The sequence below is a fragment of the Actinia tenebrosa genome, unplaced genomic scaffold (genome assembly GCF_029948245.1).
Source record: "Actinia tenebrosa isolate PJP-AT-01 unplaced genomic scaffold, QUT_ActTen_1.0 PGA_scaffold12__29_contigs__length_12842862, whole genome shotgun sequence".
Taxonomy (NCBI): domain Eukaryota; kingdom Metazoa; phylum Cnidaria; class Anthozoa; order Actiniaria; family Actiniidae; genus Actinia; species Actinia tenebrosa.
This window is the reverse complement of record NW_028292572.1, coordinates 247082-261789: the sequence shown is the minus strand read 5'-3', so window position 1 is coordinate 261789 and position 14708 is coordinate 247082. Positions and strand designations below refer to the sequence as shown.

Here is a 14708-nt window from a genome sequence, read left to right as displayed (position 1 = left end):
AATGCCTCGGTCTGGTACAGAAAAGTATGCAGACCAAAAGCACACAAACAAGGCAATCCAGTTAATAAGGGTCACTCGGGAACTTGCTTCGACGGCAACGCTTATTTCTGCACTAGATTGTTCAAAATCTCTTTCTACGTCTTCGATATCAATATCCCAAGTTTCAACCAATCTCCTTTCATTTCCTCTTATCTCTTCATGGTCAGATTCACTGTCCAACTTGTCATCCCAAAACACTTGATCTTCTTCCTCAAAGTTATTTATTCCGTCTCCTTTAAACATAAGCAAATACGATGTATTTTATTCATTCGGCATTGTATAACTGCAACATAGTATAAGATAAAGTCTGAAACCATTATAATACTAGAAAAAAAAAATGTCAGTAAAAAAAACCTCATGGGCTAAGGGACCGGTCATTATTTAAGTTGGGGGGGGGGGGGTGGAGAAAAAATTTTGGGGGGGGGGGGGGGGGGGGGGCCTGAAATTTTTGCTAGTGAAAAATGGGGGGTCTTGAAATTTAAAAATGACTTTTAGGGAAAATTTTTAAATTTTTTAATACAATCCATGGGGGATTTTCGATAAACTTGGATGCCTTCAAAGGGGGGGCCTTTTTTTTTTTTTGCGTCACTGACAATTTCTCCTCCACCCCCCCCCCCCCTCCCCCCCGCCCTCCAACTTAAATAATGACCGGTCCCTAAATGTATAATTTTGACCCAAATTTTGCTCTGAAAATAAATGATTTCCATTGAAAATAAAATATTAATTTCTAAGTCAGCAAAACAACAATTTATAATTCGTGAAAGAAAAATGATAAATCGAAAATAAAAAACCCAAGAGACATATTAAATAAATTACTTATAATTGTATTTCTCTAACTTAACAAGCATGTTTTGCCGGATACCATGCTATCTCAGGATGACCACAGTCATGAATTGATTTGGAGACGAAAATGTACAGCAATATCCATTTGAACATAGTAAATTCTTTTTGGCGTTTTAAATGAGTTATCTCTAGCTATGATTTTATAAACTCTTTGAATGAACCTTTCTGAATGAACACTGAGGTTTTAATGGCAACCATAAGCCGATTACTTAATAATGCACCCTTCTTAAAAGTAACGGTGAAAACGAGGCTAAGATAGAAATAGAAAAGAATCATTTGTACCTCTAACTTAATCTCGCTTCAATAACACTAATGCTTGGTAGTAAATCCAATAGGGGAGCTAGATCATGTGCAAATCAGCCGCTTGTTAAAGATTCAGTCTTTTATCTATGCAGTTTGACTTTAACATTTAAAGATTATATAATCTAATCATCAAATAAACGTATAACATCAATACCTTTTTGTGAAGTAGCTGGTAAGAATTCGTCACTTGATGGTTGGTTTGTATTTGGCACATCAGAGGAGTCTTGATCAGTTTGGTCCAAAACGTTTATCTCGCTGTAGTCATTAGAAGAAGTGTCGTTCTGGCCGTCAATCTCGTGAGTGAAAATACTATCATTTGAGTCTTCGTCGTCATTCCGCTGTAATTGCCATTGATTTGTTAAAGGATCATAAAATTCTTCTTTGTGACGGCAAAATACTCTGTAATGTAGATCTTCGTTACAATGAAAGCAATGATAACGCTTTGACATCGCAGAAGACATTTTGTTTTCCAGAACTATATAATTAAAAAGACGGTGTGTATCATTGGGATAATTACTCAAAATCCAAGTATTTTGAATGGCTAACAGCCATATTCCAGCTAATAAAGTTCCACGTCCATCAACCACATGCCATTGGACAAAAGCACGCCGGATCTTTATTACCGCGCCCTTTTCCTTAGAGCTGTCACTGTTGGCGGCAGATAATGGTACGATGGTTTTAGAGCTAGAAGCTAATCAAGTTTATTGCAATGATATTTCGTGAATCTAGGCTTTAGAAAAAAATTCATAACTTTATAAAATGGAGCAAATAGCTTTAAGATAATAAATATATTACTTAACATGAATCCTGGATACAACTTCAGCATTTTTATAAGACAGTTATTCCTTTTTTTATTATTAGACTTCATTATATGAACGTATATGTCATCACAAGTCACGTGATACGCCGTGATAGATAGGGGGTAGATTTGTTCGGTGGATGTGCTTATTCGTTCATTCGCCTTTTGGTCACAAACAGGTAACAAACTCTGTCGGTTATCTAGTTTCCCGCACATTCTATATCTTTGCTTATAAATTGCGTTCATTCGTCGCGATCAAAAAATGGGAAGAACATCTACACCTTTACCAGGACGCCCAATGCCAATCCATTCTGTTACTGCAACTACCAGTACAAGCAGTACGAGTAGACATACTGAAAATGGCACCAATTCTCAAAGGCTTAATATACTTATTCCCTCTGTCCCTGGTGGTAACGAGGATGTGCTAAGAGAACACAGAAATCGCCTATTGCAAGCAACAAGCGAGAATGAGAACGTTGACCCCGACAGCGAAAAAGAAGAAATTTCTTCAAATTTCGAAACGATTGTAAAACAGTTTAAAGAACTTCAAGAACAAAACCGCCAAATACTAGCGGCCTTAAAAGAAAGCCAGCAGAACAAGGACAACAGCAAGACCAAGATTACTGTCTCAAAGGCTGTTGCAGTAAGTAAAGTGGCAATATTTAAAAAAGCAAGCTATTTTTATTGATAATTTTACTGGGAATTCTTGGCACGAAGAGTAGTTGGTATAATTATGCAGCGGTATAATTTATGCAATGCTAAAATTGGCGGGAAACCCGCCATGGCAGTGGTTAATGCTACCAAACTTTACTATTGATTTCCAATAACAAGACACTGAATGATAATGATAATTTCCTTTTTTGTAAAGGAATTGATTTGATTTCGATTTTTTCCCCAATATTATACAATCACAGCCATAAAAATAATGAAAACATTATTACTATGTCTAAGAATAACTTAAGGTACATCTTATGATTTTAATGAATTATATTATGTTATTACAGTCTGAAGTACGCTTGGTAGCAAAGAAATTACGGGACAGGGAAGAAAACCCTCTTATATGGGATTTTACTAAAGTGTAAGTATGAAAATTTAATAAAACTGATCTTGTCTGAATCATCCATAGTTTCTCCACTTACCACTCAAATATGGCATTTCCTAATTAGTTTCAGAGATGACGTCAACGAACAGATTAATAACGCAATAAGGGATAGAGTTCTGAATGTTCATAAGGATGTCTCTGCCGTCGAGTTAGAAGGTATTTATGTATTTTATATTACGAAGTGCGAAAGGCCTTATGCACCTATCAAAGTTAACCCGGGGGAGGGGTGAGGACAAAGGGTGGTGGTGGTGGTCGGGGGGGGGGGGGGGGGGGAAGGAGGTAACGAAATCCCTTTAGAAATATTCAAATGCCGAAGGGAGGGGAAGCAGTTTGAAATAAAATAACATGGAAAAAAAACAAAAAAAACAAAAAAAAAACAAAAAAAAAAACAAACAAAACAAAACAAAGCAAAAACAAATGGATGCTAAAGGAATAATTGTCGGCCAAATGCCAAAATTTCTAACAAATTTTGTCTCAAGTTTTAATATATGGGTACTTGATATAATTTCAGCTGCCCTTAAAAGCCACTTTCTGACGAGAAGAAAGAGAAACAAAAGAGAGCGTTCAGGGGCCCTTGGAAGGCATCAAAAGATGCAGCGGAAAACACAAAGAAAACAAAATGTGAGTAAACTGAATTTGCAACGATTATGACTTTGTTTAATAAGAAACTTTGACTGTCGGTGTTTTTTTTTTTCTTTTTTCTTTTAGCTCCTAAAATCCAGATCCAAGGCAGCGGACTTGTCAACCTCGCTATCACCAGGGGACAAAGAGAAAGTCAAGGCAATTATGAAACTGGAGTATATGTCATCAGAGGAGTCGATGTCAGAGGCGGATGACCAGGCTGATGACGATACAGCGGCTCTGATAACGAAGGGGGCCCTACTAAGCAGAGTAAAGTTTTAATAAAACACCCTCTGCCATGGAGAAGCCCCCTAGCTAACCAGTTCATGGAAAGCATGGACCGAAAGTCAAAAAGGAGGCTGTCAGAGCGCAGTCTCACCATGCTTTTGAAGCGGAAAATCGGGGAGCCGTCAAGACGCCCAAGGCCATCTGGAGGTCCCGAATGGGCATTGAGAGCCTAAAGGTTTTTATCAAATCAAGGGCACTGGGACACCGAACGTGGTTGGGGTTTCTACGAGTTTTATGAATTAAATCTTGTGTCACTGTTCCTCCGTTCCTTTGGCCTGATTTCTAGGGTTTTCGTTCTTCTTTCGATTACTTGAACGTTATACTCGTTTACTTGAAGAAATCCAAAGGTCAAACGGTATAGCAGCGGCTATTTAAGCCTATTGACCTTTGGATTTCTTCAAGTAAACAAGTATAATGTTCAAATAATCGAAAGAAGAAAGAAAACCCTAGAAATCAGGCCAAAGGAACGGAGGAACAGTGACACAAGATTTAATTCATAAAACTCGTAGAAACCCAACCACGTTCGGTGTCCTTAATTAAATTTTTGCAGTTATAAATGAAGTGTACTACTACAGAATATCTAAAAAGAATCGTACACAAGCCACAGATCGATTGACAACTAAATATATTATGATCTTCTTTCACAAATTCTGTCACAAGATGAATCAAACACCTATAATTAATTTACAGAACTAGCATTTTTAATTAGTTGTAGTTAACAAATTGTTCATAGTTAATCAGTCGTCAAGAAAAGGAAATTCACAATAAAAATGTTTCACTATGATTTATGTCTTTTTTCCTGCTTCTTAGCGTAGGTTAGCTATGTTTAAAGTATGAGGTGGTTGTCACGACATATATCGTTTTTATTTTTTTTGGCCTGCCATAAGTGACAATAGCTGAAGACTGATAACATAGTTAAATTTAGCAAATATGATGAGCATAATTCAACTGAGCAAATATGGCTAAGACGCGCTGGTACATCTAAGGCATTAAGGGGGCATTAATCACATATACGGTCAGAGCATATCGCATGGTATATGTAAGGCATTAATCACATATACGGCCTGGAAAAATACAGTTTATATGTAAGGCATAAATCACATATACGACCTTGGAAAATACAGGGTATATGTAAGGCATTAATCACATATACGGCCTGGGCAAACACAGGTTATATGTAAGGCATTAATCACATATACGGCCTGGGCAAACACAGGGTATATGTAAGGCATAAATCACATATACGGCCTGGGCAAACACAGGGTATATGTAAGGCATGAATCACATTTACGGCCTGGGAAAATACAGGGTATATGTAAGGCATTAATCACATATACGGCCTGGGCAAAGACAGGGTATATGTAAGGCGTTAATCACATATACGGCCTGGGAAAATACAGGGTATATGTAAGGCATGAAGCACATATACGGCCTGGGGAAACACAGGGTATACGTAAGGCATAAAACACATATACGGGCTGGGCAAATACGTGCACATATCAAATGAGCATTCACATTTACTACCGGGTAAATGTATGGATGATATGATATCTGCTATATATTTGCCGTTTGGGATTTTACTGGGCCATACGGACTTTGCCATCTGTGCCCATGGGATAAATGTGTAGGTACATATCATATACAGTCATTGGGCAAATATTGTATACTATTAGTCAAATATGATATTTGCCCATATATTTGTCTATATGTTTGCCTACATGACAAATCCATTTTTTCGTCGAGTGAGTCTTATGTCGATTCAGACAGGAACAGGTTGCATTTTCCTGCGATATAGAATCAATGTTTCACCAATTCAGAGTAGACGAGCACCATCGAAACTTCTTAAGATTCCTCTGGTGGGAGGACGGAGATACCACCAAGGAACCAGCAACGTACAGAATGACTGTGCACCTATTCGGTGCAGCGTCTTCCCCCGGGTGTGCCAACTACGGATTGAAGAAAGCGGCAGATGATTACGAGGAAGAGATCGGTAGTGAAGCTGCCAACTTCATTAGAAGAGATTTCTACGTGGACGACGGGTTGAAGTCTGTAGCTAGAGAGGACGAAGCAATAAAGCTAATTCAAGATAGTCAGTTGATGTGCGCAAAGGGCGGCCTACGACTTCACAAGTTCACCTCCAACTCAAAGAGGGTAATACAGTCAGTGTTGCCTGCGGATAGGTCAAAGGAACTGAAGGAACTAGACCTACTTAATGACACGCTGCCAGTAGAACGTACTCTGGGACTTCACTGGTGCGTGGAGACAGACACTTTTCAGTTCAGGATAATACTTCAAGACAGACCTCTCACGCGCAGGGGAATACTCGCTACGGTGAGTTCCGTTTATGACCCCCTCGGGTTTGTCGCACCAGTACTGTTGGTAGGAAGACAGATCCTCCAAGAGCTGTGCAAGGAGAAATCTGATTGGGACGATCCCGTTCCTGAGACGCTGCGCGTTCGATGGGAAGGGTGGAGGAGAGATCTAACGACGCTGAAAGACCTCAAGATCCAACGTTGTTACAGACCAGCAGACTTTGGAGAAATAAAGAGCATCGAATTACACCACTTTTCGGATGCCAGCTACTCGGGATACGGTCAATGCTCCTACCTGCGATTGGTCAACGAGAACGACGAAGTCCATTGCTCGTTTATAATGGGCAAGGCGCGAGTCATCCCTCTAAAACCCATGACTATACCACGACTGGAGCTGACAGCGGCATTGACATCTGTAAGAATCAGTACTAAACTACAAGAAGAGCTCGAATACAGTAACATTACAGAATTCTACTGGACAGACAGTCAAGTGGTTTTAGGGTACATTCGCAACGACGCACGGCGATTTCACGTATTCGTCTCAAACAGAGTACAGCAAATCTGAGACCATAGTTCTCCCGACCAATGGAGCTATGTACGTACAAACGAGAATCCAGCGGACGCCGCCTCACGGGGTATCACCGCCCGGGAACTAGTTCATGATTCAAGATGGTTGACAGAACCTAACTTCCTGTGGAAGGCGCAGGTCAAGCCTCTAGAGGAACAAGCAGAAGTCACCCCCGTACTCTCTGACGACAACCCAGAAGTAAAGAAGGAGTCGCAAGTCTTCCCAACATTGACAAAGGAGGTCATGAAATTTGCGACCATCCTCAAACGTCTAGAAAGATTCTCTAGCTGGCACAAGGCTAAAACAGCAGTGGAGTTGTGCCTGAGATACAAGTTACGCGACAAGGCAAGTGGTAAGAACGATAAACAACCCCCACAGTTTGCAGAGCGTACGTTTAAGAAGATAGACCAGCCGCTGACAGTTGAAGAGCTGCGTCAAGCTGAAAACAAGATTATCAAGCTTGTGCAAGTGACAGCTTATTCAAACGAGCTGCGAGTTCTACGCTCACTTAAGGTGACCGACGACGAGACGACGAGAGAGAAGGCAAGAAGGCGAAACAAATCCATGAAGAAATGCAGTCAGTTATACCGACTAGATCCTTTTGTAGACGCCGATGGAATCTTGAGAGTCAGCGGTCGCATCCGGCGTGCAAATGTATCCAATGAACTCAAACATCCTATTATCCTGCCACGAAAGGGACATGTTACACAGCTAGTAATCAGACACCACCACGAGATAGTCGAACACCAAGGCCGAGGAATCACGATGAACCAGATACGAGCTACAGGCGTATGGATTATCGGTGGGAATTCTGCCCTAGCGCAGTACCTTTACAGATGCGTAAAATGCCGTAAGCTTCGTGGTAGCGTACAAGAACAGCGAATGGCCGACCTGCCTATGGATAGGGTAGAACCCTCGCCCCCGTTTACCTTGTGCGCGGTAGACTATTTCGGTCCGTGGACAATAAAGGAAAGGCGCAAGGAAATGAAGCATTACGGAGTATTATTTACTTGTATGGCATCACGCACAGTCCCCCTCGAGACCGCCAACGCATTGAATACAGACGCGTTCATAAACGCATTGCGCCGCTTTATCGCCAGACGAGGGCCTGTCAGACAAATAAGGTCCGACCAAGGAACTAATTTTGTTGGAGCTAAAGGAGAGCTAAAGGACGCCCTCGAGGAAATGGATCAGTCTAAGATCCACCGGTTCTTGCTAGAGAAAGGCTGTGACTGGACAAGTTTTAAGATGAACGTACCCGCGGCCAGCCATATGGGCGGAGCCTGGGAGAGGCAGATAAGGACAACCCGCAACGTTCTCAACTCAATGCTCGAGAACTCTGGACAACAGCTAGACGAGGAGTCCTTAAGAACTTTCCTTTGTGAAGCTGAGGCCATCATAAACTGCAGACCGTTAACAACAGACACAGTTGGATCGCCAGACTCACTAGAACCCCTTACACCCAATCATTTGCTGACGTCCAAGTCAAGACTGGTATTACCGCCACCGGGAGAGTTCCAGCTTGCCGACATGTACCTTAAACGCAGATGGCGCACAATACAGTTTCTTGCAAATGAGTTTTGGAATCGCTGGAAGGGGGAATTCCTCTAGTCGCTCCAGCAAAGGCAGAAGTGGACTCGTCCCCGACGAAACCTGAGAGTTAATGACGTCGTCATTATAAAGGACGAAGACATACCCCGTAACCAGTGGCGACTGGGTAGAGTGGAAGAAACGTATCCTGATGAAGAAGGAACACTAACGAAGGTCCGACTGGCAGTTGGAAATGCAAGTACCGAAGGACCCAACAGAAAGGCAAGGACGTTGGAGAGACCCGTGCAGAAACTTGTGCTGTTGGTTGCCCAGGAAGAATAGAAGATGACGATTCCCTGACGAGGAGCCTTATCGATGGACTATGAACGTTTAAAGTTTGAGTTTAGATAAAGAATGAACTTTAGTTTGAACAGTTTTTCACGTTTGATTGATTGTAAATACCAGCAGGGTATTTGGGGAGCCATGTAGCTGCATATCGCGACAGTCGTGACGTCATCACCGGCAGACGGCGTGGTTAGAAGCCAACGTCGTTCGATGGTGAGACACACGGTTTTTCTTATCTGTAGTTTAGAACGAAGTTTGGCTCTAATAAAGAACAATGTAAAACGTAAAACGCTTGAATTCAATTATTACACAAGGATATGAGTTTAGGCCTGGTTGATTTGAAAGGCTTTATTCAAAACAAACGTGAACATCATTTTGATCAAATATGAAGCTACAGCCCCCCTTCAACCACCTTGGATCCACCTTTGTTGTTGCTCCAGTTGTTCTTTCAACAAAAAAATTGTTTTTTGTTATATTGGCCCTTCACGTGATCTTTGTTAAAATGTATATTCCAGTGATAACGAGTCTGAGTCAGCTCACAGCCAAAATCTAGGTGGAACGCGACAGACAAGAACTGGACAGACAGGGCATGGTGGTCGTGACACTCCACAGACGTTACAAGGTGGTCGTGACACTACACAGACAGGCCAAATGTCAGTGCCGTCCAAGTACGTTTTTGCCTTTTTAAGGCAGTTCCACACTCTTGCTGCTGTGTATCTCGCACGCAAACTTTTATTGAAGAACATTAATATTATAGAAGCTCAGGATTATGTAGTGCCGTGAACATTGGTTATTTTGCCGCGAGTTTATTGTGTTGTGCCGTGAAATTTGGTGTTGCCGTGACGGTTATGGGTCACCGTAAGCATCGATACCTTTTGTAATCTTCAACCTTTTGTGCACGTTTTGGACTTTTTTTGCATTTTGAATTGGCATTTTGTGGCGAAAAGCTGCCACACCTTCCTGAGAACTTCCAAAGAAAGAAGACTGTTCTGTTTCTATGGCAACTGCTACAATTTTATTGCCTAGTTTGAAATGCGTCTAATTTGTAATTCGCCTTTGGAAGAGTTGTCTCTGTTTTGCTTCTCTTTAAAAATACTGTGAGCCCTGCTTTTTTTCTTTTTAGCCAAAGCTCTACTCATAACATTTTGGATTAAAGAAGTTAATTTCCCTTTATAATTTTGTATTTCACCATGTCTTTAACCAACAACCACGTGCATAACGCCTTTGAGAAGACATTAAGGAAATGTAAGATGAGTAGATAAATAAGCGAACCATCAAACTAATGACCGGAGTGAATGAATGAACGGGAGACCGATTTATGATTAGACAGCGGAGGAAAGATTCAACATTACCTCAAAAGCAGGGTCCACGGAGAAACCTAGTAAAAAGTGGGAAGGAAGAAATGGGGAGAAGCTAGGAATAGAATAAATAATAGTAAAAAAAGTTGGGGTGGGTTGGGCGAACTTCTTAGTCGTGTTCTTTGAACGTGTATCCCCTCTGACGTCAGAGCACTTTGTATGGTTTTAAAGCCTAGTGAAAAATAAAATCCGTTAATACGAGGTTAATTAAAAGGGAATTTATGAATAGCATATGTACTTGTCAGATACCTGAACGGGGGAAATTAGCAAGAATCCGTTGAAATTGCGCATCAAGGACATCGTCAGCAATATCACTGTATCGGGACTTGTTGGTAAGTTTGTACTAACTTAACCTGTTCTCTACCGTTCGCTTGGTTACACCGAGCATAAGCGCCATGTCTTGTACATTAAAACCGTTTTCTTTAGAACAAGTATATTGTAATACGTGTTATTTTGCTTCTTTTAAGTTACGTAGATAGCCTCATTTTTCATATTCCCATCCACTCTCACCCATCTATCTAACAAATACCCCCGGCAGACGAATCCAACTATCAGCAATTTTTTATTTGATAAACAATTCATTCAAAACCTTTCAAAAAAAGAACCTGCTCATATGAAATTGAGAATTTTGGACTGCCTCTGTGTCCCTGATTCTGGATAGGAACTTCGTAATTCATGAAGTAACTTTCCTCTGTTATGTTCATACTTGCTTCTTTTTGAAGTAAATTTCATGCCTTAATAATTAAATCGCAAACTTGTACTGGAACTTTTTCATTTAGGAGAGCAGCCTCTGTGATAACTTCAAGCCTTAATACAGTGCGGCTAAGGTCCTCGAAGCTAGGGCTACCCTCTAGTGTACCTTGTACATTTTTTAATTCTTCAAGTAGTGGGTCCATGTCACTTTGATAACTGATCATAACCTTCAGAGTCTTCTTGGAGTTTTTGCCAAACCCAATGATGACTAGAACGATAGAAATTTTTCTATCATTTCCATTACATTTCACAAGCTTTGGTTAATTATTTTGGATTTTTACAAGGACGGATCAAGTGGTGCTGTAGCCCCCCTCTCAAGCCTCGTTTACCCCCTTTGCATCCACATTTCCCACCTAATCTTTTATGATTTCGAATCCTAGCCCCCTTCCCAACTGGTGTCTTGCAAAATTTTGTCAAGCCTATATTTTTTGGCTGGATCCGCCCTTGTTTCTTCGATATTTAGATCAACGTCGCTGCGTTGCGTAACACAAATTCAACCTTCATAACTCGGCATCCGAATTTCAAAAACACCTTTTCCTGTGATTTAAATCGTACTTGAAAATATTGTAAATTTTCTTTGTATGATGCATAGTTTAGATTTTAACTTTTTAATAACATCAAGTGAAACCAAGGCACGCTCAATCGACCCACGACGTTCAAGTCTTTTTTTGAAGTCTATACACTAATAAGACAAGGGGGACTTGGAAATAAATGCAGTTTCCTAAAATATTCTAGCTTTTGTATGAAGGCAACTGCTGCTTTTCAAGTGAAATTACTCAGTCCACGCGGCTAGGGTTATACAAACACTTCAATCAGATTTTTATAAAGTAAAATAGCAGATCGATTTCACAAATTTGTGTCCTAAAGCAGGGCTGATATGTTCCCTACCCGGTTATTTCAACTTAAACTTCCATAAAAACATCTAAATTAGAGGAAAAACAGGCATACAACAAATCACCTACCTAGAGTAAAGGTTAAGATGCCAACGTGGTGACCACAGATCGGATGCGATCTGGTTTCATGATCACTGCACTTTAAGTCCAACAACTCATCCCTCCCTAGTAAGTTGTGTCTTCGGGAAACCACGCTCTGCGGGAGACTAGCTATTCCATTCAACATCAAGCTAGACCGATGGATAGTTAGCTATTCCATTTAACATCAAGCTAGACCGATGGATAGTAAGCTATTCCATTCAACATCAAGCTAGACCGATCGACAGTTTAAAGCTATTCCATTCAACATCAAGCTAGACCCATCGACAGTTTAAAACTATTCCATTCAACATTAAGCTAGACTGATTGATAGTTAGCTATACCATTTGACATCGATAGTTAGACCGATCGACAGTTTAGAGCTATTCCATTCAACATTAAGCTAGACCAATCGAGAGTTAGCTATACCATTTGACATCGATAGTTAGACCAATCGACTTGCGATGTATTTTTGGTGTCGGCCGCCCATATAGGTGTTGCGGATGTGCAACTACTGCCTGAAAACAGTTGAGGCATGCTCATGATATGGTTTTCCATATGTATGTAAAACTATAATATAGTATTTATATTATGCCATTCTTCTTCTTATTATTATTATATTGCCTAAATTATTTCTGCTTTATGTTTTGTAACCATGGCTTACGTGGCTTGTGGTTATGGACTATAACCTTGTTTTCATTTTCATTATTCTTACGGGGGGAGGAACCTCTCCGTTTGAAGATGAAACACATTAAATTACCTCCCAACTATTCAGGTACAATATTAATTTAACAAGTCAGGGAAAAATCATGTAGGGTGAAAGGAAAATCAATACATGTACATCTACAGGTACATATCTGAAGCCAAAGGCCCGAATGTTCTATTCAATATTTTTGGCAGTAATTGGTTGCTCAAATCTTATGGTTTCCTTAAATTCTACTTAACTATCTATCTATTTATATACATATAAATTCACAGATATTTTACACATAATGCTTTCTATGAAACGCAAGAAAAAGTCTATATAGTACTACTTATATGCAGGTCAAAATGTATGTCTTTTATAAGTGTTCTGCTCTTTGGAGTAGTAATCTTGCATTCCATTCTCATTATCAAGAAAAACATATATTTGCATGCATGGTCCACACTTAACTTGTTATGATAAGGTCTATTTTAAACACCCATTGGTGTCATCTACATCATATTTTCTATTGACTTACTGGTTGTATTGATATATAGTGATTTTGAAATACTTCACATATATGCAACTATTATTGTCTACTTGAATCAGGTAAATTGCCAGAGCGATTGGAAATGAAAATTCCGTGGTCAAAGGCAGATAAGAAAGCTTAAGGTAGGTGCAAAAAATTTTATTCATTCACTTTTAACACATATTAGGGTTTGCATATTGGCAATGATTGTACATATAAAAAAATTCAGAGCCTGCTTGTTGTACAAAGGTTAGGGTTAGCACTATAGCACTGGATATCACTTACCCTGAGCAGTTAAAACAAATATAACTGCATAACTCTTATCTGGTGTGTTATGTACTCTATCCAGCCTTTGTACATGGGATCGGATAACACATATTTAATAAAATTTTCTAATGCATGTCATTAAAATATGTTTCAGGAGTAACGCTTACACTATGGTTTAACCCTCTAAAATCAGAGTTATGTCCAGTTACTGTCCTTTTAATATGGCTACTTGTTTCAGGTAAAATTATAATTTGATATCTAGTCTATATCATGTATGAATTGGCATATTATACTTTTACTTCCTTCTAGTATCATTGTATATTGAGGAATGTGAGAAACTGAGTCATCAACAATAAATTATTATACCAAGTTATTTTTAAATCTTAATTATGCCTACCATACCATAGATTAAATAAAATATTATTGTTATAAATAGCTTTATTGCAATTTTTTGTTTGGGGGAAGGGGGGCGGAGGGGGGTTGAATTTCATTTATATGTTCCAGCTATCATGCCTAAAAATATACTACGCTAGTAATCAGTTGCAATTGCAACTAGAATCCATCTAGGAGTGCATAGTACAGTTTTGATCAGTCATATGGCATTTCATTTCAACTGATGAGCATGTGGAAAACAAACAAAGGAAAGGGCTCCCTGAAATTTAAAAATAGAGTTGGAGATGTTATCCTTTTTAGAAGGCTGAGAAATCGCATTCCTTGACTTGCCTTCAGGAAGCTGAATAAAGATTGGTTAAAATGCATTAGTTTCACAATAAAAAATGTATTTATAATTTTATGGTAATGATGTGTGCTTCTGATCATTCCTTTTACAGATGTAAGAAAAGTACTCCTTTTTCCCAGTGTTGCAAAGAACAACCGCAAGCTACATCCCAATTCTGCCTGAGGTGTAACATCGTACAGAAAAAGAAAAAAAAAGGTAAATTATGTTATGTCAGCTTATTAAATATTGGCCGCCTACAGAACCTTTCTCCCGCAGTAAAGAAATTGAACTAGTTAATTATAACATACGATATTTTCCTAATAGATGTGCCAAGCTCACAACCCTCAGCATTAGACGTTCAGCTGATAGATGGGCTGCTCCTTGTGGGGCAGATGACAGCACGATTAAAAGGGCAGGAAGATGGTAGGTTCTAATGATGTTATTACTGTTGACTTCGCGATAACATATTGCTTTTGTCTTGGAATCATCCAAGTGAGGCATTTGTGTGTCAATAGAATACTTGTTTTCTCATTTGGCTATTTGCATTATACATCTGTGATATCTACTAATAATTTCACCTCCAAATCACCATTGAGTTGTTTCAAGTTTTATACAAACATTCAGCAAGGGAACTCAATCTTTATTCATAATCTAAGCTTTTTATTTTAATTGTGCTTGCT

General features: G+C 39.5%; 2 protein-coding genes across 2 annotated transcripts; both read left to right on the top strand.

The window, feature by feature from the left end:
* The first annotated feature begins 885 nt into the window (after positions 1–885).
* LOC148911889 (uncharacterized) lies at positions 886–4396 on the top strand. The gene is made up of 5 exons (XM_089027875.1): positions 886–2627; positions 2989–3062; positions 3151–3242; positions 3598–3707; positions 3795–4396. Exons 1-5 carry the CDS (start codon positions 2247–2249, stop codon positions 3987–3989), a joined length of 852 nt encoding a protein of 283 aa, XP_088884001.1. The 5' UTR covers positions 886–2246; the 3' UTR covers positions 3990–4396.
* A 1498-nt stretch (positions 4397–5894) lies between these two features.
* LOC116289882 (uncharacterized) lies at positions 5895–14462 on the top strand. Its single transcript, XM_089028337.1, has 5 exons — positions 5895–6808; positions 6881–8407; positions 9266–9418; positions 14141–14244; positions 14353–14462. Exons 1-5 carry the CDS (start codon positions 5895–5897, stop codon positions 14460–14462), a joined length of 2808 nt encoding a protein of 935 aa, XP_088884463.1.
* Positions 14463–14708: the final 246 nt, after the last annotated feature.